Consider the following 27,415-nt stretch of genomic DNA (forward strand, 5'->3'; position numbering starts at 1 on the left):
TTCTGCCCCTGAACAAGGCATTTAATCCACCGTTCCTAGGCCGTCATTGAAAATAAGAATGTGTTCTTAACTGACTTGCCTAGTTAAATAAAGGTGTATAAAATTTTTAAAAGGACACCGATTTCCCGATTTTATTTATTTTTTTTTAATTATTTTTTTTAATGTATTTATTATTATTTTTTATTATTATTTTTTATGAAAACTTGAAATCGACCCTAATTAATCGGCCATTCCGATTAATCGGTCGACCTCTATTTCAAACGGTTATTAACTCTGTAAAATAAAATGTATCCCTGTGATTTTTGACCTGTTTGTAAATTATAGTTCTAGAATAGAGTTCACCCTCATTGACTTGACTGCATGGGAAATTGAAAGTCAATTTCAAGACCCCTTTTAGCTGATGGAATACTTTAATTGGTTCGGGACATGTATTTTATCTAACTTATCTAACTCTGTTGGCTATGGCTTGTCATTTTTATATATCACTTGTAAAGTCGGTGGCCCCTCTCTGTGCACCCTCCCTCACACCAGAATCCAAGGAACTACACCCAATCATCGAGCCCATCGAGTCCATTTAAAAAAAACTAGTTCCGGTCACCACGAGGCTTTAGTATGAATGCGCTCATCTGTTTCACTTCCACTAGAATGCATAACTCAAATGTAGCCTATACTTTTGTGTACTGTAGGATGAATAAATAAGAATCAATATATTTCTTGGTACATTTATTCGTTTTATTTTAAACTGTACAGGCCTAGAGGACAATTATTTTCACTTCAATATTTGTCTTCGACCAATTGTGAATAACAAACGGTAGGTTGTGTACACCATATTTTGATTACGTGGGTTTTTGTTTTGTTTACTGACCGTTTATTTACAGTAATCAATTTAGTTTTTCGTTGCTAGTGCATTGAGGTATTTTTTTAGACAAGCCCCAAACCCCGAAAAAATGGCATGCCATGAATTTACCTTCCATGTGTAGTTATTTGTTTGAATAAATATGTTATGTTTTGTAGCTAGTATGCCATTGTCGTGTGTGTAGGGGTATCTACTTTCTGAAGCGGAAGCAGCCTAGGTGCTGTCCCCCGACCAGATAATGCGAGTGCGACTTCAATGAGTGTGTAGTGATGTTCTTAATTGACGGAGTTAAAGGGAGCAGTTCTTCAAAGGGGACAGCTTTCATTGAACTTTAATTAAAATACTTTGAATCGTAACTCTCCACTATTTAGAACGAAGATGCAACGATGACCCAATCTCGGCCAAACGAGTTCATTGCTCCACCGGAGTGTCCTGTTTTTGAGCCCACTTGGGAGGAATTTGCCGACCCATTTGCGTATATCAACAAAATACGACCTATTGCAGAGAAAACTGGCATCTGCAAGGTCCGACCGCCGAAGGTGAGTGTCTTTTAATTAGGGTATGATTTCAAACTCCGGCTGAAAACATTTTCTAACTGTTGTTGATGACATTTGTGGTCGTATAGTTATCTTTTTAGACATATTTTCAACATGGCGGCTTGAGTTGAATTGAATTGCCAGCTTCTATGCGAGCGTAGGTTGTGTGTGCATCTGTAGGTGTGCAAGGACACGCACACGCCCAGTGATATCTGTGCAGACAGACTCGCGACAAAGTTACAAAGTATCGCTTATGTTCCATAGAACGTTCAACCCAAGTACAATGCATCTTTAGAGGCTTTTGGTCAAATTGATGGGTGACAAGGTTGGTTACCTTTTCTCTTCCCGGGAGTTGTTCATTGTAAAATGATACGGAAATAAGACATTTCACCAAGTCACTTTAATGCCTTACAGCTTGTTATCAATTCAATTTTCGAATGTGAAATTGTAAAATATGTGTAATATATCATACCATATTGCATTTTATATTCACTTGTATTGACATACCAATGTTTTGATGCTGGATTTCCGTGTGACAGCTACGTGCACAGTGACGATCTCTTTATGGAGTGTGATTCGTTGGAAAGGAAAACCGATTAGTTGGTTAGGAAACTGCATTGTCGACTACAGTGCTGCAATTTTCATACATGGGTTTACTTGTTTCTTGAACATGGGGGAGGAAGGTTCCTGGCTCTGTATTGGTCTGCACTACTTGTGACATTTCAAGCTTTCAGCCCATTGCTTATTTGACCACATTCGGTAATGGTGAGCACCGAGCACCCTTAAATCTCAAGGGTATTAGGGACAGCTTATTGTGCTGACTGAAATGTTGTTGCCTCTTGCCTCCGCAACCTAGATTATTTGATCATAATTGAGTCGGGCTGATTTTAGAGGCCTGTATGTTGTAGGCCTGCTGAGAAGACTCTTCTAGCTTGTTAATGTCCTCCATGTTGTCTTTGTGGTTGGGTGTGGACTGGATTGTGTACCAAATGGATTTTCTTTGGAGTGTATTAACATTTATATTAAAAATATAATAAAATTTTGGTAGTGATAATTTGTTATAATTCATATGTGAAAATATGTACTGCTTTTCCAATGGTAACCAAATGGTTTTCTTGAAGGGCTGGCCTCTGAGGCATTTGTTTTGATGACCAATGTACAAAGTAGCCTAGATATTAAAGACTCAATGCAGTCAAAGTTAATTTTCCTGTTTTTATTTTATTTTTATATATACAATTCCACACTTGAGGTTGGAATAATATTGTGAAAATGATAATGCCCATTTCTGTAAGAGCTGTCTGAAAATACAGCCTAAAATTTCAGCCAATTTGGTGGGGTGAAGTTTTGGCCTGCCTGGTGGTAAATTAGTTAAATCCAATACAGCCATTTTTGTTTCAATATCAAATAATTTCTGGGTAACAATTAAGTAAATTAGTGTGGTTGTTTTCAATTAAAATGGTCAAAAATAAACAGCTTCTTAGTAAAGAGCTGTATTTCAATCAAGAATATTGCTTGGACTGTCTTAGCTGTTATTGGCAGAGAGGTTTGCAACTCTTTATTGGTCTATCAACTAATAACTGGTGATGTCACCAGGCAGGTCAACTCCATCCCACCAAAACAGGCTGAAATGTCAGGCGGTGTTCTCAAACAGCTCTTACACTTAAAGGGCATTATTGTTATTTTCATAGCTATTTTTGTTTCTTTTTGACCATTTTAATTGAAAACAATCATGGTAAGCTACCTAATTGTTATCCAGAAATTATTTGAAAGTTTGCATTGGACCTTTTTTGAAGATGCACTATGCAGAAATCGCTCTGCCATTTCCTGGGTGCTAAAATTCTAATAGGTTGCCTAATTTCAGTTTGAAACAAAACAAGCATAGTGTAAGGAATCATTGTACCATCTAAACCGCTGTGAAATATATTTTCCATAACCATAAATATTGTATTTTCAGATGTTTTGAAGCTTGTACAAAACCGAAAGTTAAAAACTCAAACTCAACTTAAGACCAGGAAGCATAGAAATACTGCACATAGAACAGATCTACTGCTTCTTAGACTTGCTTTCAATGAGAGACAAATCTATAACTCACTATTCTATTTGAATTTGGTCGGTCGCCCAAAAAGTTACATATACAGGGGTTGGTTGTTAAGCAACAAACGACGCATGCGCAACCATGGGGCATAACAGAAGAGGTTGGCTTAGATTGGAGACAAAATATAGCGTACATGTTGTCCACAAAAATGCATTTGCACAATGACCACTTGTTGTCAAATACATCGTTACAGTTGTTGGTTAGCTAGTTAGCACATTTTTGCCATATTAGCTTTGACATGAAATCAGTCAAAAGGCTTCAAAACAACAAGCTGAATTGAGACATTTACAATTCCTGACATGGCAGTTTGTCGTTATTGCTGGCAATCTGGCCATCCAGAATCACAACAGCAGGCTGACTTTCACCCCAAGCGTGCACATCGTTTTCGTGACGTTATCAGCCAACCCATCTATTGCAGCTTTAACTTTTTCTGGGGCATACATGTATTACTGTTATTTTGGTTTGCAATAAAAATGTATCTCTACAAGAGTTGATAGCAGTTGATTAACATAGTAATTTGGGTAACACTTAGTTATTCTTATACCTATGTTATAAAACTGTAATTGCACTTGGTATTAGCCTGATGTTGTTGCACACCATAGTAACTGCATTATAGACTAGTTGATTAGGCCTCATTGAGAATTTAATTACACAACAGGAATAGGGACTATCCTTTATTCCACTGGTGTAATAAGGAATTATGCTAATTTCCTAACAATTACTCAAATACTTTGCAACAATGTACACCCAAAATAACCTTAATGTGAACTGTTTGAGAAACTACCAAGGCAACCTGTTTTTAAGCATATATTTTATTTTTATAGCAGTACAGTGTTTAGTCCTTCCACCATTTGTTTTGTATTATTTGATACATTTTGTTCCCCTCCATTTAAACAGTTTTTCCTACCTTTCTGTAGAGTTGTGACAATGGCTTTGTTTCTTATCTGGTCTAGCTGCCCTGCGCTGGGCACAAATAAAGTGAACCGCTTTCTCAATAAACACAATTTTATCTTTCTCTCGATTGGCTATCTTGCACAGAAATTGTGTAATCTGAAATGTTGTGTTCATACAACACTGGATTAACATCAAAATATGCACTCCATGTCACTCTGGAGCTGTACCTACTGTAGGTAGTCTAATGATGGCTGAATTTGGCTAGCCGTTCAGAGGATGGAAGTTGTTTGTGCAGAATGGGAGTGGTTATGTAATGGGCCGGTCTGTTGTCCTAGCTCCACTACTCCACAAAGGGGCTGGTGGAAATACAGCCAGAGCTGTTGTTTCATAAACCATGCCCCCATCTGGGCCGTGCACTGCAGACGAAGAGTGCAGATTCAAAGGGTAATCTATGGAGAATTTTTTGATAACTGCACTTTGACGGACTTGTCCACATTCCCAGCTGGATCACTTCTCAGTCTGAGGTGTCAGTTAGGTCTTCTTCTTTAGGTAGTTGGGTTTTCGGATGGACTCTTCCAATTTGATCAAAAAGGATTTTGTCCTATTTGTCACTTGGGATGAATTTGCAGAATTGCTGTGAGAGAGGCTAGTGCTTGTGTAGCCTATTTAAAATTATACTTTTCTGTGTTCCTGAGTTATTATGCACATTCAAACAGGCATGCTGGCACTGAGATGCCATGCAAGGTCACAGAGACAGTGTAGTCTCCAAAGATAAGGAGGCTGTAGTGACCTTAATGTTCTATCTGCACCACAGTTTCTCCTGTTGATTCCAGTCAAACAGTCTCTCTCTCTTTCTACATTGTAGATTAAGAGTGAAGACATCAAAACTATGAAATAACACACATGGAATCATGTAGTAACCAAAAAAGTGTTAAATCAAAATATGAGTTTCTTCCAATAGCCACCCTTTGCCTTGATAGCTTTGCACACTCTTGGCATTCTCTCAACCAGCTTCATCTGGAATGCTTTTCCAACAGTGTTGGAGTTCCCACATATGCAGAGCACTTGGCTGCTTTTCCTTCACTCTGTGGCCCAACTCATGCCAAATCATTTCAATTTGGTTGAGGTCGGACAATTGTGGAGGCAAGGTCATCTGATGCATCACTCCTCTTGGTAAAATAGCCCTTACACAGCCTGGAGGTGTGTTCGGTCATTGTCCTGTTGAAAAGCAAATGGTAGTCCCACTAAGCGCAAACCAGATGGGATGGCGTATCGCTGCAGAATGCTGTGGTATCCATGCTGGTTAAGTGTTCCTTGAATTCGAAATATATCCGACAGTGTCACCAGCAAAGTACCCCCACACGATAACACCACCTCCATGTTTTACAGTGGGAAATACACGTGCCGATCATCCGTTCACCCACACTGCGTCTCACAGAGACGGAACCAAAAATCTCCAATTTGGACTCCAGGCGAAAGGACAAATTTCCACCGGTCTATTGTCCATTGCTCGCTTTTTGGCCCAAGCAAGTTTCTTCTTCTTATTGGTGTCCTTTAGTAGTGGTTTCTTTGCAGCAATTCGACCTTGAAGGCCTGATTCATGCAGTCTCCTCTGAACAGTTGATGTGTCTGTTACTTGAGCACTGTGAAGCATTTATTTAGGCTGAAATTTCTGGGGCTGGTAACTAATGAACTTATCCTCTGTAGCAGAGGTAACTCTGGGTTTTCCTTTCCTGTGGAGTTCCTCGTGTGAGCCAGTTTCATCATAGCACTTGATGGTTTTTGCGACTGTACAGTCATGGCCAAAAGTTGAGTGACACAAATATTGTCTTTAGAAATTTTTGTCAGATGTTACTATGGAATACTGAAGTATAATTACAAGCATTTCATGAGTGTCAAAGGCTTTTATTGACAATTACATGAAGTTGATGCAAAGAGTCAATATTTGCAGTGTTGACCCTTCTTTTTCAAGACCTCTGCAATCCGCCCTGGCATGCTGCCAATTAACTTCTGGGCCACATCCTGACTGATGGCAGCCCATTCTTGCATAATCAATGCTTGGAATTTGTCAGAATTTGTGGGGTTTTGTTTGTCCACCCGCCTCCTGAGGATTGACCAAGTTCTCAATGGGATTAAGGTCTGGGGAGTTTCCTGGCCATGGAGCCAATATATCAATGTTTTGTTCCCCGAGCCACTTAGTTATCACTTTTGCCTTATGGCAAGGTGCTCCATCATGCTGGAAAAGGCATTGTTCGTCACCAAACGGTTCCTGGATGGTTGGGAGAAGTTGCTCTCGGAGGATGTGTTGGTACCATTCTTTATTCATGGCTGTGTTCTTAGGCAAAATTGTGATTGAGCCCACTCCCTTGGCTGAGAAGCAACCCCACACATGAATGGTCTCAGGATGCTTTACTGTTGGCATGACACAGGACTGATGGTAGCGCTCACCATGTCTTCTCCGGACAAGCTTTTTCCCGGATGCCCCAAACAATTGGAAAGGGGATTCATCAGAGAAAATTACTTTATCCCAGTCCTCAGCAGTCCAATCCCTGTACCTTTTGCAGAATATCAGTCTGTCCCTGATGTTTTTCCTGAAGAGAAGTGGCTTCTTTGCTGCCTTGACACCAGGCCATCCTCAAAGTCTTTGCCTCACTGTGCGTGCAGATACACTCACACCTGCCTGCTGCCATTCTTGAGCAAGCTCTGTACTGGTGGTGCCCCGATCCCGCAGCTGAATCAACTTTAGGAGACGGTCCTGGACCTTGCTGGACTTTCTTGGGCGCCCTTAAGCCTTCACAACAATTGAACCACTCTCCTTGAAGTTCTTGATGATCCAATAAATGGTTGATTTAGGTGCAATCTTACTGGCAGCAATATCCTTGCCTGTGAAGCCCTTTTTGTGCAAAGCAATGATGGCACGTGTTTCCTTGCATGTAACCATGGTTGGCAGAGGAAGAACAATGATTCCAAGCACCACCCTCCTTTTGAAGCTTCCAGTCTGTTATTCAAACTCAATCAGCATGACGGAGTGATCTTCAGCCTTGTCCTCTTCAACACTCACACCTGTGTTAACAAGAGAATCACTGACATGTCAGCTGGTCCTTTTGTGGCAGGGCTGAAATGCAGTGGAAATGTTTTTGGGGGATTCAGTTAATTTGCATGGCAAAGAGGGACTTTGCATTTAATTGCAATTCATCTGATCACTCTTCATAACATTCTGGAGTATATGCAAATTGCCATCATACAAACTGAGGCAGCAGACTTTGTGAAAATTAAAATTTGTGTCATTCTCAACTTTTGGCCACGACTGTACTTGAAGAAACTTTCAAAGTTCTTAATTTCCCGCATTGACTGACCTACATGTAATGATGGAGTGTCATTTCGCTTAGCTTATTTTAGCTGTTCTTGCCATAATATGGACTTGATATTAGCCCTATTTGGTCAATCTTCTGTATACCACCCCTACCTTGTCACAACACAACTGATTGGCTCAAAAGCATTAAGAAGGAAAGAAATTCCACAAAGTAACTTTTAAGAAGGCAAACCTGTTAATTGAAATGCATTCCAGGTGATTACCTCATGAAGCTGGTTGAGAGAATGCCGGGAGTGTGCAAAGCTGTCAAGGCAAAGGGTGGCTATTTGAAGATTCTCAAATAGATAAAATGATTTGTTTAACCATTTTTCTTTGTTTACTACATGATTCTGTGTAATTTCATAGTTTTGATGTCTTCACAATTTTTTTCCAATGTAGAAAATAGTTTTTAAAAAACAAAGAAAAATCCTTGAATCAGTAGGTGTTGTAAGACTTTTGACCGGTACTGTATATTTTACTCAGGTTTGATTGGCATTTAGCCAAGTGTTTATTAGGAAGAGTGTAACAGAGGAGATCTCAAATATGGATTTAGACTAAAGATCAACAGCCTACATTACTTTCTGTATGGGACATGGCCTGCCATGTCACATTGTTCCTAAACGGTGCAGTATAGAAGACTCACTTAAACATGTATTCAAATACAGCATAGACTGTGGCTCAACTGATAATGATTCTTCAAAATGGAGGATGAGCTATGAACAATGTGAGCGACTCCTCAGTCAGTTTGACAAGATGATGTTTACTCCTGCAGGAATGGCAGCCACCGTTTGCGTGTGACGTGGACAGACTGCACTTCACTCCCCGGATCCAGAGACTTAATGAATTGGAGGTATGTTCATTTTACTACTTAACTGGTTTATCCATACAGTACCGCGTTTTAATAATAGTATATCTAGTTACCTTTATTATGAGAGACTGGATATGTATGTAAGCAAGTTTTTATTTTGAATATGTGGATTACTTTTTTTACAATGATGTTCCACAAAGTTATTTTGGTGGTTTTGGCCTTTCTTGTACATCGTCTCAATCCACATTATTATCCTACTCTTAAGTGCTAAAGAAATAAAAGAAAATGGACAAATAAACACATTAGTCAGATTAAGCCTAAAGAATTAGATATGTTGACTCAGAAGGCTACATTGATACATTTGTCAGTAGAACAGTGGCTTCAACAGGCTTATAACACCCAGCAGCAGGGTGTCCCTGGCCTCTGGAATGTGCCTTGTAGAGAAAGTTGATGACCTCAAGTCAAAGGTCACTGGTACCTAGACCTTCTTTAACCCCTCCTTTTGATACAATGAGCTAGTTTAAATGTCTATGTCCTGTAAGGTTGGGCGGTATCCATATTTCCATAACTTCATACTGTGCCTGTGCTATACCGGTGCTGCATGCTATTACCGGTGCTGCACATAAGGGCCGCTATTGTTTTGTTTGTTGGTAAACCCCGCCCCCAAAAATGTTAACCTACTAAGGAATTCCCATACTGAATTCTAACGTGCGCATGCAAACATAAATTGCAAGGACAGACAACCCAGCTCATAAAGTTAAGTATCTCAAAAGGCTACTTACTCAGTTTAAGCATACACAAAACAAATATTAGTCAGCAGGGATCTTAATCCAGGAGGGGATTGCCTCTGCTTTTTACCAAAATTCAAGAAGCTTGTGGACATTAGTAGTGAATTTCATGCAAGTGTATCTTCATCACCTCACTTAAGTTGCACTGCAGGAGTGACACACCTCACGCCTTATACACTGATTTTATAAGGCCATATTGGGTAAAATGCCATTTTCTCTTTTTTAATCAGTTCGGTAAATAAATATCAATTACGGTCCCATTCTCATTTGCTTCTAACAGTACCAAAAATTAGAACAGGTCATGGTAGAATTAGTTTTAGTTACTCAGCTCTGTGGTCCTGGAATTTAAATTTTATGTAGTTTCGTTGGTGGAGTTGAAACACTTGATGAATTTATCATAGAGTGTAAATGTCTTTAGGACAGCTGTTTTTTAGTCAAGACTTTCGTGTTTTTTAATGTAATATGTCATTTTTGTACTGTATGTGTTTATAGTTTTGTTTAATGCTGTGTTAGTCTGAAGTTGTTTTGTCTGAAACGTTGTTCCCCCTGCTGCTATTGGACCAGGTCTCTCTTGGACAAGAGATGTTATCTCAATGAGAGAAACCTGTATAAATTAAGGTTAAATAAAAAAATCTAAGCTGGCTCAATCAGCTGTTTTGGGGGATCTACCAGTAAATGTAATAATGAAAAATAACATGTGAAATGAACAGCACCATCTGCTTTATCTATTAACCGAGTCCACAACTTGACTACAGGTATTTATTTAAAAAGTACAAATATCGAAATCTAGTAAACTAACATTCGTATCAATGGTATTTATAATCATACCGTGGGTATATTAAAAATAAAAAAAAATCTGCACTTAAGTAGCACAGCATGGGATGAGTTATTGTAGAAACAATGGCTTTTGTTTTTTTCTTTTATGTTGGTGATGTGTAAAATGTACCATGTCTTGTGTTGCTGTTGAGTAGGCTCAAACCAGAGTCAAGCTCAACTTCCTGGATCAAATCGCAAAGTTCTGGGAGCTACAAGGGTGCACCCTGAAAATCCCTCATGTGGAAAGAAAGAATCTGGACCTGTACCAACTCAACAAGGTATGTAGCTACAACTTCTGGCACACCCTGGATGCAGGAAACTGGCCAGCTTTTCTTGGATATGATCCAGGGGGCGTTTATGTGTTGTACACTTATATACTCATGGGAGCTCTATATGCTTCTTATTGTGCTATGTTTACACATTTTATACACTCTCACATTAAAGGTCATTGATTGGCATCCTTTCTTTCCCAGTTGGTGAAAGATGATGGGGGTTTTGACGTGGTTTGCAGAGAGAGACGCTGGTCTAAGATAGCCCTAAAGATGGGCTTTGCTCCAGGCAAGGCCATAGGCTCTCATCTGCGCTCTCACTATGAGAGGATCCTCTACCCCTACAACCTGTTCCAGACTGGAGCCAACCTTCTGGTGAGTCAGATGGGTCGCTCTCTCTCAGCAGATGGCGCTCTGCTCTGGGCTGTTTACTAATGTGCTCTTATTTCGAGTTGAGGACTAACATGCTGAACACACCGGTCGCGTCGCGTGCGTTACAAAATAAATGTACACATGTTATTCAATCATAGCACCCACACTGCTCGCACGTGGCAACGAGCGTCTGTGTTGCTAGGCACAAAAATAGAATATGATTCAATTTGTGACGCAGCTCACGCTGCAGGTCCTGCCTCTCCCATCTTCTCATTGGTTTTTAGGAACATATATCCACATGTGTGATTGAAAGATGAACTGAGGTCGGTTGTGGTAATGCACCTTATTATGAAAGTTAGTTGCCAATCACCATATAAAGTCCAAAGAAGAAAACGAAGCCTGGAAGGAGGAGAGATGTCTAGAAACGATTCGGTTGACTGTTTTATGTGTGGATTAGTTGTCGGAGTAGAGGACCTTGTACATTTCAGGTCAAATAAATCAATGTTTATATTCCATGACAAATTAGCCAGCAACTGCAAGGCAGCTAGCTAAATTGCCGTAAATGTATGATGCTTTTCGACCTGTCCCCAAATTAATATAATTGGTTCAGAGTTTGTTTTGATATTTCAACCTGCGTGTCGTGATCTCGTTTGGTGTAGGTGGACAAAGTCAATTTGCGCACAATGGCACATGCGGACGTCCGGTTTGGGCATGGTGTAGGAGGTTGTGCCGTGTCAAAGGTGTAGACATTGTCCATAGTGAAATGGCAGATGTATGTGTGTGTATATATATATATATATATATATATATATATAGCTGTTGAGAGAATTTATTTTCCATTAAATATCTGCTCCAAGATGGAAGCAGGGTCAACTTTATAAATGGGTCAACTGTACAAATATTTGGCAGTTATTATTTCCTGCATTAAAAGTGACTCGTCACTCTCTGCTGTCTGTATGTAGAGCATCACCCTAAATTAAGCTAATACCAGCCAATCTCATTATTAACTGTCCTACTACTGCAGAGAAGACACGTCAGAAGTGAACTGGCACTCACGTGGCCTCTTTTCCACACTACTCTGTAAGTTTGATATTTTGTCAAATTATCTATTCAGTAGGTCTTAACTGCAGTAGATCTGCTTTGTTCCTTGGTATAACGAGGAGTTGAATGAGCCTGGGTTTTGCACACAAATTGAGTTATATGCCAGATGAAGCCTGGTACTTTTAAAAAGCATGACTTGAATCCTGACAACAAACGGGCAACAAAACAACCATTTTTTTTAGCGAGCTCTCCTCCCCATTGGGTTATTTTTGTGTATATTTCCGTGTTTATTTTATTGAAGGCCTCAGTTGTCTCTTGCAGCTTCTCTGATTGTACCTTGGGGCCCTGGTTGGGCTTTGTGGTTAGCAGCAGCTCATCCTCTCTCCGCAGTGCTGCATGCCTCTCAGCCTGCTGGCGTTGACCTCCCCTGATCCCCTCCCTCTCCTCCCCTTTCACCCTCCTCCCTCTCGCCCCGCCCTCCCTGTGTAGAGGCCTAGCTGTCTCTGGCCTGGCTGCTGCCCTCGCACTGTCCTCCTGATACACCAGAGACAGCAGAGCGTCAGTGTTCCCAACCCCCACCTCACCTCAGTGTTGCTGCCTGTCTTCCTCTTTGTCATGTGAGTGGTGTCAACAGAAAGACCAGAGACCATGTGTTGATCTTGCAAGACAAAAACAAGTATCAACAGTTGAAGGTTGAATTTATTATCAAGCCATGGTATTCAACAACTCAATTACAATTATTTTGTTCAAAGGCAACAATGAAAGATTAGAAATCAAATGCCCAAAGGAACTGTTAGACAACTAGGCACCTAAATAACCACATGGCCCTGTCTCTCTTTATAGATGCCTAGTTTGTTCTTGGCAAATGGAATTTGTCACAGCATAATAGTAGTAGGAGTGACAAGGAGCAAGCAAAGCACTTTCTTTTGTCATTCAACAGAATGATTGTCATTTGCCTCATTATTTTCAAACAACATGTTTGATATCTGTGAAAATGTGTTAAAGTTCTACATGCCCACTCACTTCCCCCATGTCTCCCCTACAGAAGCCTACCCTGACCAATGACACCAAGGATATGGACTACATCCCCCATGACCTGCCCCAGCGCCAGTCTGTCCAGCCCCTGGAGACTTGCAGCATTGCTCGCAGAGCCAAGCGCATGAGAGCTGAGGTGAACCTCTTCCAGGGTCCCCATAAGTAAACGTTCTACCTCCGTCAGTGGCTCTGGTTCCCCATAAGTCACAATTCTAACCCACGATAGTTCCCGGGAACCTAATAAGACAGCTTTATCCGAGTCATTGTGTGACAAGTCCAGTGGCACAATTTACCAATGCAGACAAGCGGTGGTTCGCAGCTTTGCGTGTGTTTCTGGATATCGACCAAAAGAGCCTGTGTGTGTGTGTGTTTGCAGTGGTGACCTCTAGAAAAATATGTTGCTTTTCCTTCATTTCCTATCGTAGTCCACATGGCATGAACCCCTCCCTTTTCTCCCCTCTCTCTGACAGGGAGGCTGTATGACGACTGAGACAGCGGAGGACTGTGAGAACCGGCCCAACCTGAGGAGGAGGATGGGTTCCAATGTGGCCAAGCCAGAGCCACAGCTTGGTAAACACTGTCCTTTGGCAAAGTCTAATGCAATGTGAAATAATGTAATATTTTTCATTAACAAATTAAAATGTTTCTCTGGTTTAATTTAAGTTTAGATAATTATTAGATTTTAAATCTATATAAGAACAGGGTTGTGTTGATATGAATACATACTGTATGCCCTGGCCTCCATTAACCATGTGATGCCTTTCAGTGCTAGTGAAACCTGTTGAGGTGAAACTGGAACCCACTGAGCACGAGGATTCAATAACAAGGGACAAAGAAAGCGTGTTTAGTAAAAAAAACGACCCCGCAGTGAGTAAAATACATTCATATGCTGAGCTAATCAAGGCTAATTGTCTCTTCATTATGACTATGATAATAATCCTAATGGATAGCATTTATTCAGGTCTCTCACAAAAGTACAAATGATTGAGTTCTATACATTTTAATGGTTAGTTCCCATCCACCCACCTGGGTGCCATTTTTGCTGATTAGTGGATAAGAAGCCTCATTGTCTTGTCTGTCTCTGTGTCTGTCTGTCTCAGGTGGATCAGTACATGTGTCTGGTGTGTGGCAGCGGGAGCGAAGAGGACCGCCTGCTGCTGTGTGATGGCTGTGATGACAGCTACCACACCTTCTGTCTGATCCCGCCCCTCCATGATGTCCCCAAAGGAGACTGGAGATGCCCCAAGTGCCTGGCTCAGGTGACAGACATGCTCCCGCTCTCCCCCAGCCCCAATTACTGTACTACACTGTCACTCCGTTACCTCCACACACCCTGTCCACTGGGGAAGCTGAATACAGAAGCAGCAGTAGACCCTTATTAAAGCTAAACAAAAGCATGCTAAACCTCTGTTTTGTGGTTATCTTATATACCAGAGCTTCTCAGTAGAATCCTACTCCTGTTGGTGTTCGGCAAGTATAACTTCATGTTGATATTTGCTACATTAGTGCTTATCTCATCCTTGTCTTCCCTACAGGAGTGTGGCAAACCCCAGGTAGCCTTTGGCTTCGAGCAGGCTGGCAGGGACTACTCCCTACGCACTTTTGGGGACATGGCTGACTCCTTCAAGTCAGACTATTTCAACATGCCGGTTCATGTAAGTTTGACAGCAGATGTACTGTCCTCATCAGTTATGTTCAGCAGGGACAAAACAGGAAAATATTCCTATTAGACAAGTTTTAAGATGGAACCTCGGTTTCAAAGCATTTTCCCCAGTGTCATTGTGCCTACTTAACCCCCACCTGATATAAGCTGTATTATACGTAACTCATCCTAACTCAGACTGTGGTTGAAATGAGTTGAGGTAATGGTTTTTCTGCCTCTCTGTTTGTCAGATGGTTCCCACCGAGCTGGTGGAGAAGGAGTTCTGGCGACTGGTCAGCACCATTGAGGAGGACGTCACTGTGGAGTACGGAGCAGACATCGCCTCCAAGGAGTTTGGGAGCGGCTTCCCCATCAGGGGTGGACGATTCCAAGTCTCCCCTGAGGATGAGGTACACAAAGGCTCTCCTCTTACAAGTTAACATATGCTAGGTATTGGGATGATTCTGAAGTTGACTGTACCACAACATCATGGCAACAGTACACAATTTCAGACCAAGAGAACTGTCGTGGAAAAAAACTCTCGCAAGTAGTTCTATAGCTCACAAACCCCATACATCTATGCTCTTAGAGACTTATATTTAAGGTGATATTGGAGTTCTACAGGAGATTAAGCCCTAGCCAATATCACCCGCAGTTGAGTCGAGCCTTAACTTGTACTTGTCTCTGACCCATAGGATTACCTGAGCAGTGGCTGGAACCTGAACAACATGCCCGTGATAGACTCCTCGGTGCTGACTCATGTTACGGCCGACATCTGTGGGATGAAGTTACCCTGGCTGTATGTGGGCATGTGCTTCTCCTCCTTCTGCTGGCACATTGAGGACCACTGGAGCTACTCCATCAACTACCTGCACTGGTACATAAAAGGCTGCCCCACAGGCCACTAGTATGGGACTGTAGTTTTACCTCACCTTGTAACTGGACCAGAACAATCTTCTGGCCCGCGGTATAATGCACTGTATAGGTCGAAGCAAATGGCCTCTGCTTCTGTCATTTTGAGGAATCTTGGCAAACCTAATTGCTTGCTTAGTATTGGAGTTAGTTTATTGGTTGACATGGTGTTAAACACAAGAATACACTTCAGTCTTCAAAGTGATCAAATCAAATTTATTTATAAAGCCCTTCTTACATCAGCTGATATCTCAAAGTGCTGTACAGAAACCCAGCCTAAAACCCCAAACAGCAAGCAATGCAGGTGTAGAAGCACGGTGGCTAGGAAAAACTCCCTAGAAAGGCCAAAACCTTGGAAGAAACCTAGAGAGGAACCAGGCTATGAGGGGTGGCCAGTCCTCTTCTGGCTGTGCCGGGTAGAGATTATAACAGAACATGGTCAAGATGTTCAAATGTTCAATAATGACCAGCATGGTGAAATAATAATAATAATAATAATCACAGTAGTTGTCGAGGGTGCAACAAGTCAGAACCTCAGGAGTAAATGTCAGTTGGCTTTTCATAGCCGATCATTGAGAGTATCTCTACCGCTCCTGCTGTCTCTAGAGAGTTGAAAACAGCAGGTCCGGGACAGGTAGCACGTCCGGTGAACAGGTCAGGGTTCCATATCCGCAGGCAGAACAGTTGAAACTGGAGCAGCAGCACGGCCAGGTGGACTGGGGACAGCAAGGAGTCATCAGGCCAGGTAGTCCTGAGGCATGGTCCTAGGGCTCAGGTCCTCCGAGAGAGAGAGCATACTTAAATTCACACAGGACACAGGATAAGACAGGAGAAATACTCTAGATATGACAGACTGACCCTAGCCCCCTGACACAAACTACTGCAGCATAAATACTGGAGGCTGAGACCGGAGGGGTCGGGAGACACTGTGGCCCCGTCCGACAATACCCCCGGTCAGGGCCAAACAGGCAGGATATAACCCCACCCACTTTGCCAAAGCACAGCCCCCACACCACTAGAGGGATATCAACCACCAACTTACCATCCTGAGACAAGGCCGAGTATAGCCCACAAAGATCTCCGCCACGGCACAACCCAAGGGGGGGCGCCAACCCAGACAGGAAGATCACGTCAGTGACTCAACCCACTCAAGTGACGCACCCCTCCTAGGGATGGCATAGAAGAGCACCAGTAAGCCAGTGACTCAGCCCCTGTAATAGGGTTAGAGGCAGAGAATCCCAGTGGAGATAGGGGAACCGGCCAGGCAGAGACAGCAAGAGTGGTTCGTTGCTCCAGTGCCTTTCCGTTCACCTTCACACTCCTGGGCCAGACTACACTCAATCATAGGACCTACTGAAGAGATGAGTCTTCAATAAAGACTTAAAAGTTGAGACCGAGTCTGTGTGTCTCACATGGGTAGGCAGACCATTCCATAAAAAATGGAGCTCTATAGGAGAAAGCCCTGCCTCCAGCTGTTTGCTTAGAAATTCTAGGGACAATTAGGAGGCCTACGTCTTGTGACCGTAGCGTACGTGTAGCTTTGTACGGCAGGACCAAATCGGAAAGACAGGTAGGAGCAAGCCCATGTAATGCATTGTAGGTTAGCAGAAAAACCTTGAAATCGCCCCTTGCCTTAACAGGAAGCTAGTGTAGCGAGGCTAGCACTGGAGTAATATGATCAAATGTTTTGGTTCTAGTCAAGATTCTAGCAGCTGTGTTTAGCACTAACTGAAGTTTATTTAGTACTTTATCCGGAAAGTAGAGCATTGCAGTAGTCTAACCTAGAAGTGACGAAGCATGGATACATTTTTCTGCATCAATTTTGGACAGAAAGTTTCTAATTTTTGCAATGTTACGTAGATGGAAAAAAGCTGTCCTTGAAACAGTCTTGATATGTTCGTCAAAAGAGAGATCAGGGTCCAGAGTAACGCCGAGGTCCTTCACAGTTTTATTTGAGACGACTGTACAACCATCAAGATTAATTGTCAGATTCAACAGAAGATCTCTTTGTTTCTTGGGACCTAGAGTTTAAAAGTAGAACATTTGCAGCCATCCACTTCCTTATGTCTGAAACACAGGCTTCCAGCGAAGGCAATTTTGGGGTTTCATCTAAATGTACAGCTGTGTGTCATCTGCATAGCAGTGAAAGTGAACATTATGTTTCCGAATGGCATCACCAAGAGGTAAAATGTATATTGAAAACAAGTGGTCCTAAAACGGAACCTTGAGGAACACCGAAATTTACAGTTGATTTGTCAGAGGACAAACCATCTACAGAGACAAACTGATATCTTTCCAACAGATAAGATCTAAACCAGGCCAGAACTTGTCCGTGTAGACTAATTTGGGTTTCCAATCTCTCCAAAAGATTGTGGTGATCGATGGTATCAAAAGCAGCACTAAGGTCTAGGAGCACGAGGACAGATGCAGAGCCTCGGTCTGACGCCATTAAAAGGTCATTTACCACCTTCACAAGTGCAGTCTCAGTGCTATGATGGGGTCTAAAACCAGACTGAAGCGTTTCGTATACATTGTCTTCAGGAAGGCAGTGAGTTGCTGCGCAACAGCTTTTTCTAAAGTTTTTGAGGGGAATGGGAGATTCGATATAGGCCAATAGTTTATATTTTCTGGGTCAAGGAGTGACAACAACAGTCAGTGTTTATGACAAACTGGCATATGTCCTCAGGGGAGAGCCCAAGACGTGGTACGGCGCTCCGGGGTATGCTGCGGAGAAGCTGGAGGGGGTGATGAAGAAACTGGCCCCCGAGCTGTTCGAGTCTCAGCCTGACCTCCTGCACCAGCTGGTCACCATCATGAACCCCAACACACTAATGAACCACGGTGTCCCCGTAAGTACCAAACGCGCGCACACACACACACGCACGCCGTGAGTATAGTTATAGTTTTACCATGACTTCATACCCACTCTTCTCTAGATCTATCGCACCAATCAGTGCGCTGGCGAGTTTGTCATCACTTTCCCTAGAGCCTACCACAGCGGATTTAACCAGGGCTTCAACTTTGCGGAGGCTGTCAACTTCTGCACCGTGGACTGGGTATGATGACTTGAAGTCCCTCATCAATAGCATACATAAGCTAATAATTGAATAACTGGAAGCTGTTTCTATTGAGCAGTGGTCATTACACCTGGTCCTGGAGAGCTACATGATGTACAGGTTTATCATGGTCTGGATGAACAATACATTTGGTCAGTCAGGTGTGTTAATGCTAGGTTTGAACAAGAGGCTGTATACCTTGTAGCTCTTTGAATCAAGTTAGGGTATTACTGATGTAACCAGCACTGTATACAGCTCAGCTCGATAGTGTTAAATGAATAGTACAGTTTCAACCCAAAGCCTCCTGCTCTGTCATTTCAGATGCCCATGGGCCGCATGTGTGTGGACCACTACCGACAGCTGGATAGGTACTGTGTCTTCTCCCACGACGAGATGGTCTGCAAGATGGCGTCCAAGGCAGACGCCATGGACGTGGCCCTGGCCTCGGCCGTGCAGAGAGACATGACCGTCATGCTCCAGGAGGAGAACAAGCTGAGGGACAAAGTCAGCAAGATGGTGAGAGGCCTCTCATGCTGGCACACTTTCATTTGATTTTTGAATATCAATATGTTTTTTTCCTTCTGGTTTGAAATTGACCAATATTGTGCCCCTGCTCAAACACATGCCATTCAAAGCATCTAAGTTGTAGTTGGACAACATCATTAGAGAAGCAAATGGCCACAGTAAACTTTGCTCCAATAGTGTCTGTCCCTGAGTCATCCATGTTTCTCCTCCTAGTATGACACTACTGGTGTGGGTGTCTGTGTGATCTCTGTGACATTACTAATCTGTGGGTGGGTGTTTATGACACTACTCATCTGTCTGTGTCCCCAGGGCGTGCAGCAGTCCCAGCAGGTGGAGTACGACCTGCTGCCAGACGAGGAGCGCCAGTGTTCCAGGTGTAGGACCACCTGCTACCTTTCTGCCCTCACCTGTCCCTGTAACCCCGGCCAGCTGGTGTGTCTGCACCACGCCCAAGACCTCTGCTCCTGCCCCCCCAACAACCTCACACTCAAGTAGGTCTATCAACAGCTAAGTTGGTGCTAAATGCCCACATTAAAATGTTTACATTCATCCCTCATTACGTACATCCCACATTGTACAGAAACGGGCAATCAACAGAAGCTCATGTTAATATTGCCATTAGTTTTACAGATCCAATGCACAAATTATAACACTTGTTTTGCAGTTTAAGTGAAATGCCCCTTTTAAGAACATCTATCAACTTAAAGTAAGGGTCATTCAGAGTGAGCAGCATTGCAATGTCTAAAGGCCTTCTAGAACCTTCTGATGAAAAACAAACACGTGTCACCTGACCAGAAAATAAACAGTTGTGACAGCTGTTACTCAGCCAAGATTCCAGTCTTCAGAAACATTATAGACCTGTGTTTACCTTGTTGTGTGTCTACAGCTTCAGGTTTACCATGGCTGAGCTCTACCCCATGATGGAAGCAGTCACTCTGCGTGCCGAGTCCTACACAGGCTGGGTCTCCCATGTCACTAACATACTGGAGGCCAAACAAGACAAGAAAAGCAGTAAGTACTAACCCTATGTAGGATACCTCTTTGGGTTCAGGCGTCTATGGAATTGAAATTGGTCATAACAAAACACAAAATTGTTGCTTATTTGCATAACCCCAAGTGGACAGGATGTTCTCAGATGTGTTACGGAATGTTTTTTTTTACTTCTCATCACCCAGATATGTTGCCTTTGTCTAATGAAACACATAATACCAGAATAGAGTAGATTATTCTCTACCCTTTGCTAATAATACAGTTCACTTGATCATTGGACCATGATTCTTTGGATGCATTGATGACTGTGTCTAAAGCACTGTTTGTTTGTTTATGTGTTCAGGCTTGGAGGTGCTGCGGTCACTGGTTGAGGATGCAGAGGTGAAGCAGTTCCCTCAGTGTGACCTCCTACGGCAGCTCTGCGCTGTTACCCTCGATGCTGAGAAGTGTGCCGTGGTTGCCCAGCAACTGCTCAATGGGAAAAGGCAGACCAGGTGGGCTACACACACGCAATTTCTATTTTTGTATTATTATTATTTTTATTTCACCTTTATTTAACCAGGTAGGCCAGTTGAGAACAAGTTCTCATTTACAACTGCGACCTGGCCAAGATAAAGCAAAGCAGTGCGACACAAGTAACAACACAGTTTTACACATGGAATAAACAAAAGTACAGTCAATAACACAATAGAACAATCTATATACAGTGTGTGCAAATGGAGTAAGGAGGTAAGGCAATAAATAGGCCATGGTAGCGAAGTAATTACAATTTAGCAAATTAACACTGGAGTGATAGATGTGCAGATGATGATGTGCAAGTAGAAATACTGGTGTGTAAAAGAGCAAAAAAAAGTTAATGAAAACAATATGGGGATGAGGTAGGTAGTTGTATGGGCTATGTACAGCTGCAGTGATCGGTAAGCTGTTCTGACAGCTGATGCTTAAAGTTAGTGAGGGAGATATAAGTCTCCAACTTCAGTGATTTTTGCAATTCGTTCCAGTCATTGGCAGGAGAGAACTGGAAGGAAAGGCGGCCAAAGATGGTGTTGGCTTTGGGGATGACCAGTGAGATATACCTGCTGGATGCTTTCTGAAGTTGAAATCCTTTACCACTTCTAATTTTTGTATTGCTAGCCACATGGTTAGCCAAATAGTTCTAACTAATGCGCAAAGGAATAATGTGCTCTAGTGAAAATAATTTCAGCTTTTGTGCTCTGTAGGTTAGCTGTGACTCTGACCTTTAGTGTGTTGTTGTCAGGTATCGTTCAGGTGGAGGGAAGTCCCAGAGCCAGAACCTGTTGACGGTGGAGGAGCTCAGGTTGTTTGTCAGGCAGCTGCACAAGCTGCCCTGCAGCATCCGCCAGGCCCCCTTACTCAAGGTACAACTATAGGGTCAGAATATATCCACCACCATCAGTGACAATTCCTGTGTTCCTCTCTTCGCTATCACACCTGACTCCGCTCAGCACATTTTTGATTAGTTGATGATGCACTAGACTGGGAGTCTGTGGCAAAAGCCTACGTACAGCCACAGTGATCTTTCAGGACCAGGATAACACTGAACAAAAACAACAGCGATCATTGATTGACCCTTTTACTTGCTTGTATTTCCCCCAGGACCTGCTTACCCGCGTGGATGACTTCCAGCAGTGCAGCGAGCGGCTCCTCTGTGACGAGGCCCCCAGCCCAGCGGAGCTGCAGAGCCTGCTGGACGTGAGCCTGAGCCTGGATGTGGAGCTGCCACAGCTAAGCCTGCTCAGGGAGAGGCTGGAGCAGGCGCGCTGGCTGGAGGTGGTTCAGGGGGCCAGCAGCCAGCCCCACAGCCTCTGTCTGGACACCATGCGGAGGCTGATAGACCAGGGGGTGGGTCTGGCCTCGCATGCTTTGGTGGAGAGAGCCATGGCGCGCCTGCAGGAGCTGCTTACAATGTCTGAGCACTGGGAGGAGCGGGCTCTCAGCCTGATGGAGATCAGGTGAGAGGAGGAGAGCGCCTTAGACAGTACTGTAGTTGAATATGCAAGTTGACCGGTTCTATCCTACATGAAACGATGTACAGGAAAATCTCTTGGTTCAGTAGTTGTCACCTTTCATCCTAGCTGTAGTAGTGGTCTACAGCCATGTCTCAGGTCAACTCCTTTCCTAACTTGAGTAATACAAAAACTTTAATAGTAAAGCCATAGACATATTTTCATTAGGAAATGGTTACGAGATGCACAAAACAAGATGTTTGAAATGGATAGAGATACAAAAGAAATCACACTGACATAGTTAATAGTAAATATGTAGCACTGACACCTACCTTGTGAAAAGCTGCTTAGAAGTTCAGCCAGCAGAGAGTGAAAAGTGCAAGGTTTGCATTTGGAGTTGAAAGCTGCTCACTGATGGATTAACTGTATCAGTGGGTTGGGACAATGCTCTGCTCAGCTGGCTCACACAACAGTTTACACACAGGCTCTAGTCGCAGAGCTGGCTCCCATTGCTATTAGGGTAAACTGGCGGTCGCCTGTATTGAGACATCTTGGACTATAAGGTCTTATTTGACAACTCTGAACTTTTTGAAATAGAGAAGTTATGTACAGAACACTAATTCCACTGTCCATAAGCAACATTGCGTCAGAGGTGGTTAGTCTATTGGTTCGGTTCGTTCTCTTCAGACAGGCTGAAATGTAACTCCTCATTGTGCTAAAGTGAGATTGAAAAACATCTCGCTCAAGGCCATCAGATTGTTAAACAGCCACCACTAGCACAGAGAGGTGGCTGCCTACCTACAGACTTGATATCATAGGACACTTTAATAAATTCAACACTAGTCACTTTAATAAGAATGTTTACATATCTCGCATTACGGATCTCATATGTATATACTGTATCCTTCACTATCTATTCTTACTATATATTGGATCTTAGCTGCTCTGTCACTCCTCATCCATATATTTATATATTCTCACCCCATACCTTTTACTAGATTGTGTGTATGTGGAATTATTAGATACTGCTGCACTGTCAGAACTAGAAGCACAAGCACTTCGCTACACTCGCAATAACATCGGCTAACCATGTGTATGTGACCAATAACATTTGATTTGAAGTAACAAGTGACCACTAGAGCCATATGAACTGTGGGATGTTGTGAAAGGTGTTGACAGCACTTGACACTAAAGATAAAAGCAGTACTGAGTCTACTTGTGTTTTTAAGCCTAGCTTGTATTTTGTCCAGGCCCTGTCACTGTGTGGAAACTCTTGAGGCAGCTCTTCAGGAGGTGGCTAGTATCTCTGCTTATCTGCCCAACTGTCTGCTGCTGAAGGACACGGTGGACCAGGCTAAAGACTGGCTTCAGGAAGCAGACACCCTGCAGGTAGGAGGCGCTTAGGCTGTGTCCCAAGTGGCACCCTATTCCCTATGTAGTGCACTACTTTTGATCAGAGCCCTGGTCAAATGTAGTGCACCAGGAAGGGAATATAGCCTAACATTCTAATTTATGAACTCAATTAATTGGGACATCTCTGAATATAGACCTGTCCTATATTGGTACCTTTTTTTTTTTTTTTTTATAACTGTTTCTGGTATGCCACACTGAAAATAAAAATAAGTTGGGAAAGGGGGAAAAAAAGCCAGACTGCTTATAAGTGTGTGTTTGTGTATAGCTGGGAGGCCGTATCCCTGTGCTGGATACCCTGACTGACCTGGTGTCCCGGGCCAAGACCATCCCTGTCTGGCTGGACCCTCTGGCTCGACTGGAGGCCCTGGTCTCTGACGTGCAGGCCTGGAAGGAGAGCGCCGCCAAAACCTTTCTAATGAAGAATTCCCCTTACTCCCTGCTGGAGGTAAACTACCTACAACAATCTAATGCCGAAACGCATAATCAGACGCCTTAGGGGTTGTTTCACTAAATAGTCAGTTTGTGCCCCAAATGGCACCCTATTCCCTTTATAGTACACCAGACTCCTATGGGCGCTGTGATGATACTGTAATCTGTGCAGGATACAACTCAAATCTCCTGACTGAATCTGTTGCCAAATATTTGTTTGAGAGGCAAGCCTAGTATTGCCGTAGATAGATCAGTTTCAAATTAAACCTGCCATACCTCTTGCTGAATGTATTTCATGGATTTGTTTTATTTCAGTGCTGATAATGTTCATTTTATCCTGAGTTTTTTGGGGATTTGTCTCATTGTCTCCTTTGTGTGTTTAGGTGCTGTGCCCCCGGTGTGAGGCTGGGATGGGGTCTCAGAAGTCAAAGTCTAAAAAGGCAAAGGATGTGACCCAGTGCAACAAGAGAAATGGAACTTGGCTGGACTGCCTGAGTGACGTGGAGAAGGCCCTCTCAGAGAGCAAGGACTCCGCCTCTGCTGTACGTGCTGCTCTTACTCAGTCTGTCTACGGACATGTTTTTATTTACCAAAAGCATACCATTGAACTTACTGATTTAACTTCCAACATATTCTAAAGACACCCACAACACCCAACTATTGCAATCAGTGAAGCCTTCACATTGATATGAGCACCCATGATATGAAGGTGCATATCATTAAATGTATGGTTTGATACAGTATTGTAATTCCATATACTATAACTGTGTAGGTTACTGTTTGGTTACATGTATGTTGAGGTAGTAAGTATTGCGTTTTGTCATGCCAACCTGTGCTGGTTCCCCTTTCTGTAGATGGTCACTCTAGCCGAGGTACGTCAGAAGGAGATGGATAGTCTGCTGGCTCTCAGGGCCTCCAATGAGTCCAAGCTCCTCCAAGCGGGCGACTGCGGGGCGTTGAGGGTGTGCGTGTGCCACAATGCCCCGTTGGGGGCCATGCTGCAGTGCGAGCTCTGCAGTGACACCTTTCACCGCAGCTGTGTCTCAGGCTCCAACCAGGACCCCCGACCCAACCAAGCCTGGCTGTGTCCCCATTGCCGGCGCTCTGAAAAGCCACCTCTGGACCGGGTGCTTCCCCTGCTGGCCTCCCTGCAGCGCATCAGGGTGCGGCTGCCTGAGGGAGATGCCCTACGCTTCCTCATCGAGAGGACAGTCCGCTGGCAGCACCGCATGCAGCAGGCCTCCGCAGAGGGGGTGCTGGGGGTGGCTCTGATGACATCACATCAGCGCTGGGGCTCATCCAGTCCCACCTCGGCTCCATCTCAGGAAACATACAGCGCATCATTTTACACGGATCACCAGTGCATTCCTCTGCAGGGTCCGTGTCAGGCTAGCAACAACATCGAATATCCCAACCTCTCATTTTTATCAAATTTCTATCAATGTCTAACACATGTAAAATGTATTACACAGAAGAAAAAAATGAACTATTGCTTTTAAGGGCTGTGTTGAACTGTGTTATTGGTGTGTGTTTCAGGACTGAGCCCTGAGCTGGAGGAGCTGATGGTGGAGGGCTTCCTGCTGCAGGTGACTCTACCTGAGACCCAGCAGCTGTACATGTCCCTCAGCAGACTGGATTCCCACAACCTCACAGACAGCCCCTCTCCCCAGCACAGCACAGAGCAGGACCAACACCAGCACAACCCTCAGGGAGGGAGCCCCCCTCACAACCAGGTAACATACTAGTCTACTACTGTGAGGCACAGCTCAGATAGCAGGTCAACCACTTGATTAAAGGGTTGTTTTGATGTATTTGAGACGTTTCTGAACTTTTGTTCATCATGTTGACCTTTTTTAATTATTTTTGAATGAATTTATTTGGGTGAAAAATAATATAAGATCTGCGCTGGATCCCAGAAGATGCCACTTAAAAGCATTAATTTAAACACTTATTTCCAAAGTGGTCCACGATGGTAAAACAAACTGACATATGATTTTAAAAGACAAAGTTACAAAACATTACATTCAAACAAAATTACATACATACAAAAACATTTACATTCAAACAAAACCCTTACATTCATGTGTGTGACTTAAATGCATGTTTACTGTTTTCACCAGAACGGAGTAGCCTGTCTCAAGAAGGAGGCTGTGAACGGCAAGCGGACCAAGCGGTGCATGGAGGAGGAGGGCTCCGAGCGCAAGGACAAAGCCAAGAAGCCCCGCAAGAAGAAGCCCAAGATGAACAAGGAGAGGAGCCAGGAGACCAAGGGGACCTGTTCACCCACCGCCACTCACTCTGACCTCTCCCTTTCGGACTCTGATGAAGACTTCAACCTGTGCGCTGCACCGTGGTGCAGAGAGCCAGAGGGGAAACAGGTTAGCATTAAACCCCCCCCCACTGCATTATGTTGTGGGTCATTTCAGTGTGTTTTCCCTCACATCACATTGTTTTAGCAATTGGACTATATTGAAAATAGTATGTAGTATGATTTGTATTAAAGGAAGATTCCACCCAAAACTATATTTTGGTATTTGTTTCATTAGTCCATTGATATAGTCCCAAACTGTTTTACATGTAAGCAATGACGTTTTCAAGATGTATAACTTTCAAAATACAGATATACAGCCGGTATGATGTATTTTGCATCATATGATGCTGCGTTGTGCATTATTTCCCTCTGTTTTTCTCAGGTGAATTGGGTCCAGTGTGATGGCAGCTGCCAGCAGTGGTTCCACCAGATCTGTGTAGGAGTGTCTGCAGAGCAGGCAGAGAAAGAGGACTACATCTGTATCAGCTGCACACAGCCAGACCACACCAGGGAGTGAAGACCAGTTTTGAAGGATCATCAGTTTTCGTTTAGTCACAGCTCTGGGTGTATAACCACCCAGTTATTTCCCTTCCCCAAACTCAGCTATGCTCTGCGCCCCACCGCCTCCTCATTGACCTTCCTGATCTAGCTCTTCTTGGTGACAACAGTGCTCCTTCCTCCTCCTTCCCAGCCCAAACTGCTTTTCAGAGCTATTGACTTCCATCGCTGTTTTGTTATAGTGGCTGGCTTTATACAGCCAATCAAACTTCATCTTTCCAATCATCAACGACATGATGCAGATTGTACTGCGTGAGGTTCCAACTGTTTGCGAAGCAGAATAAAGTGGAGGAAACAGGACATTTTCACTTGACTGACTTTACTTGCATGTGTAACAAGACAACGCAGGGATTTTTCAACCAGAAGAAGTCAATTGGACAACATTTTTGGAACCCAGTTTTTGTACATGCATCTGAACAACAATGTGAACCCTTTTTCTTCTCTTGTAGAGCTAATATTATTTATCTGAGCAATAACTGAATTGTTAATTTGAGTTCAGTTTGTCTGAGCTGTTTGTGCTTAGAAATGGTTCTATACTATAGAACCTATAGAGCGCCCTTGTAGGCTGCAGGTTGAAAGTGATATTTGACTTGCAACATGGCTAACATAAGGAACTGTGTGAATTAACTGCCACGGGTATCATTCAACTTTTTTCCTCCTTTGGGTAAATATGATTAATGCGTTGCAGTTTGCATAAGAAATAAAATTTGTTCCCACAAGTATGTTGTCTGTATTTTCTCAGTGTAGAAG

The 27,415-nt window shown here is 43.2% G+C and overlaps 1 protein-coding gene across 2 annotated transcripts; it reads left to right on the forward strand.

The window, feature by feature from the left end:
* LOC120065244 (lysine-specific demethylase 5B-like) lies at positions 1–27,384 on the forward strand. Of its 2 annotated transcripts, XM_039016067.1 has the most exons (27): positions 1–811; positions 1,228–1,395; positions 8,506–8,583; positions 10,301–10,423; positions 10,619–10,789; positions 12,873–12,998; positions 13,333–13,432; positions 13,629–13,729; positions 13,963–14,121; positions 14,398–14,517; positions 14,756–14,914; positions 15,200–15,381; positions 18,103–18,265; positions 18,353–18,472; positions 18,794–18,988; positions 19,307–19,488; positions 19,884–20,008; positions 20,331–20,481; positions 21,246–21,366; positions 21,605–21,960; positions 23,205–23,343; positions 23,633–23,812; positions 24,180–24,338; positions 24,651–25,173; positions 25,333–25,529; positions 25,917–26,174; positions 26,490–27,384. In XM_039016067.1, the coding sequence occupies exons 2-27, from the start codon at positions 1,243–1,245 to the stop codon at positions 26,622–26,624; spliced, it is 4,476 nt and encodes a 1,491-aa protein (XP_038871995.1). In that variant the 5' UTR covers positions 1–811; positions 1,228–1,242; the 3' UTR covers positions 26,625–27,384. The 2 variants fall into 2 exon arrangements, with proteins under 2 accessions (XP_038871995.1, XP_038871994.1); XM_039016066.1 differs by lacking the exon at positions 1–811 and having other exon boundaries at positions 1,091–1,395.
* The last annotated feature ends 31 nt before the right edge of the window (positions 27,385–27,415 follow it).

The sequence above is a fragment of the Salvelinus namaycush genome, chromosome 20, assembly GCF_016432855.1.
Source record: "Salvelinus namaycush isolate Seneca chromosome 20, SaNama_1.0, whole genome shotgun sequence".
Classification (NCBI taxonomy): domain Eukaryota; kingdom Metazoa; phylum Chordata; class Actinopteri; order Salmoniformes; family Salmonidae; genus Salvelinus; species Salvelinus namaycush.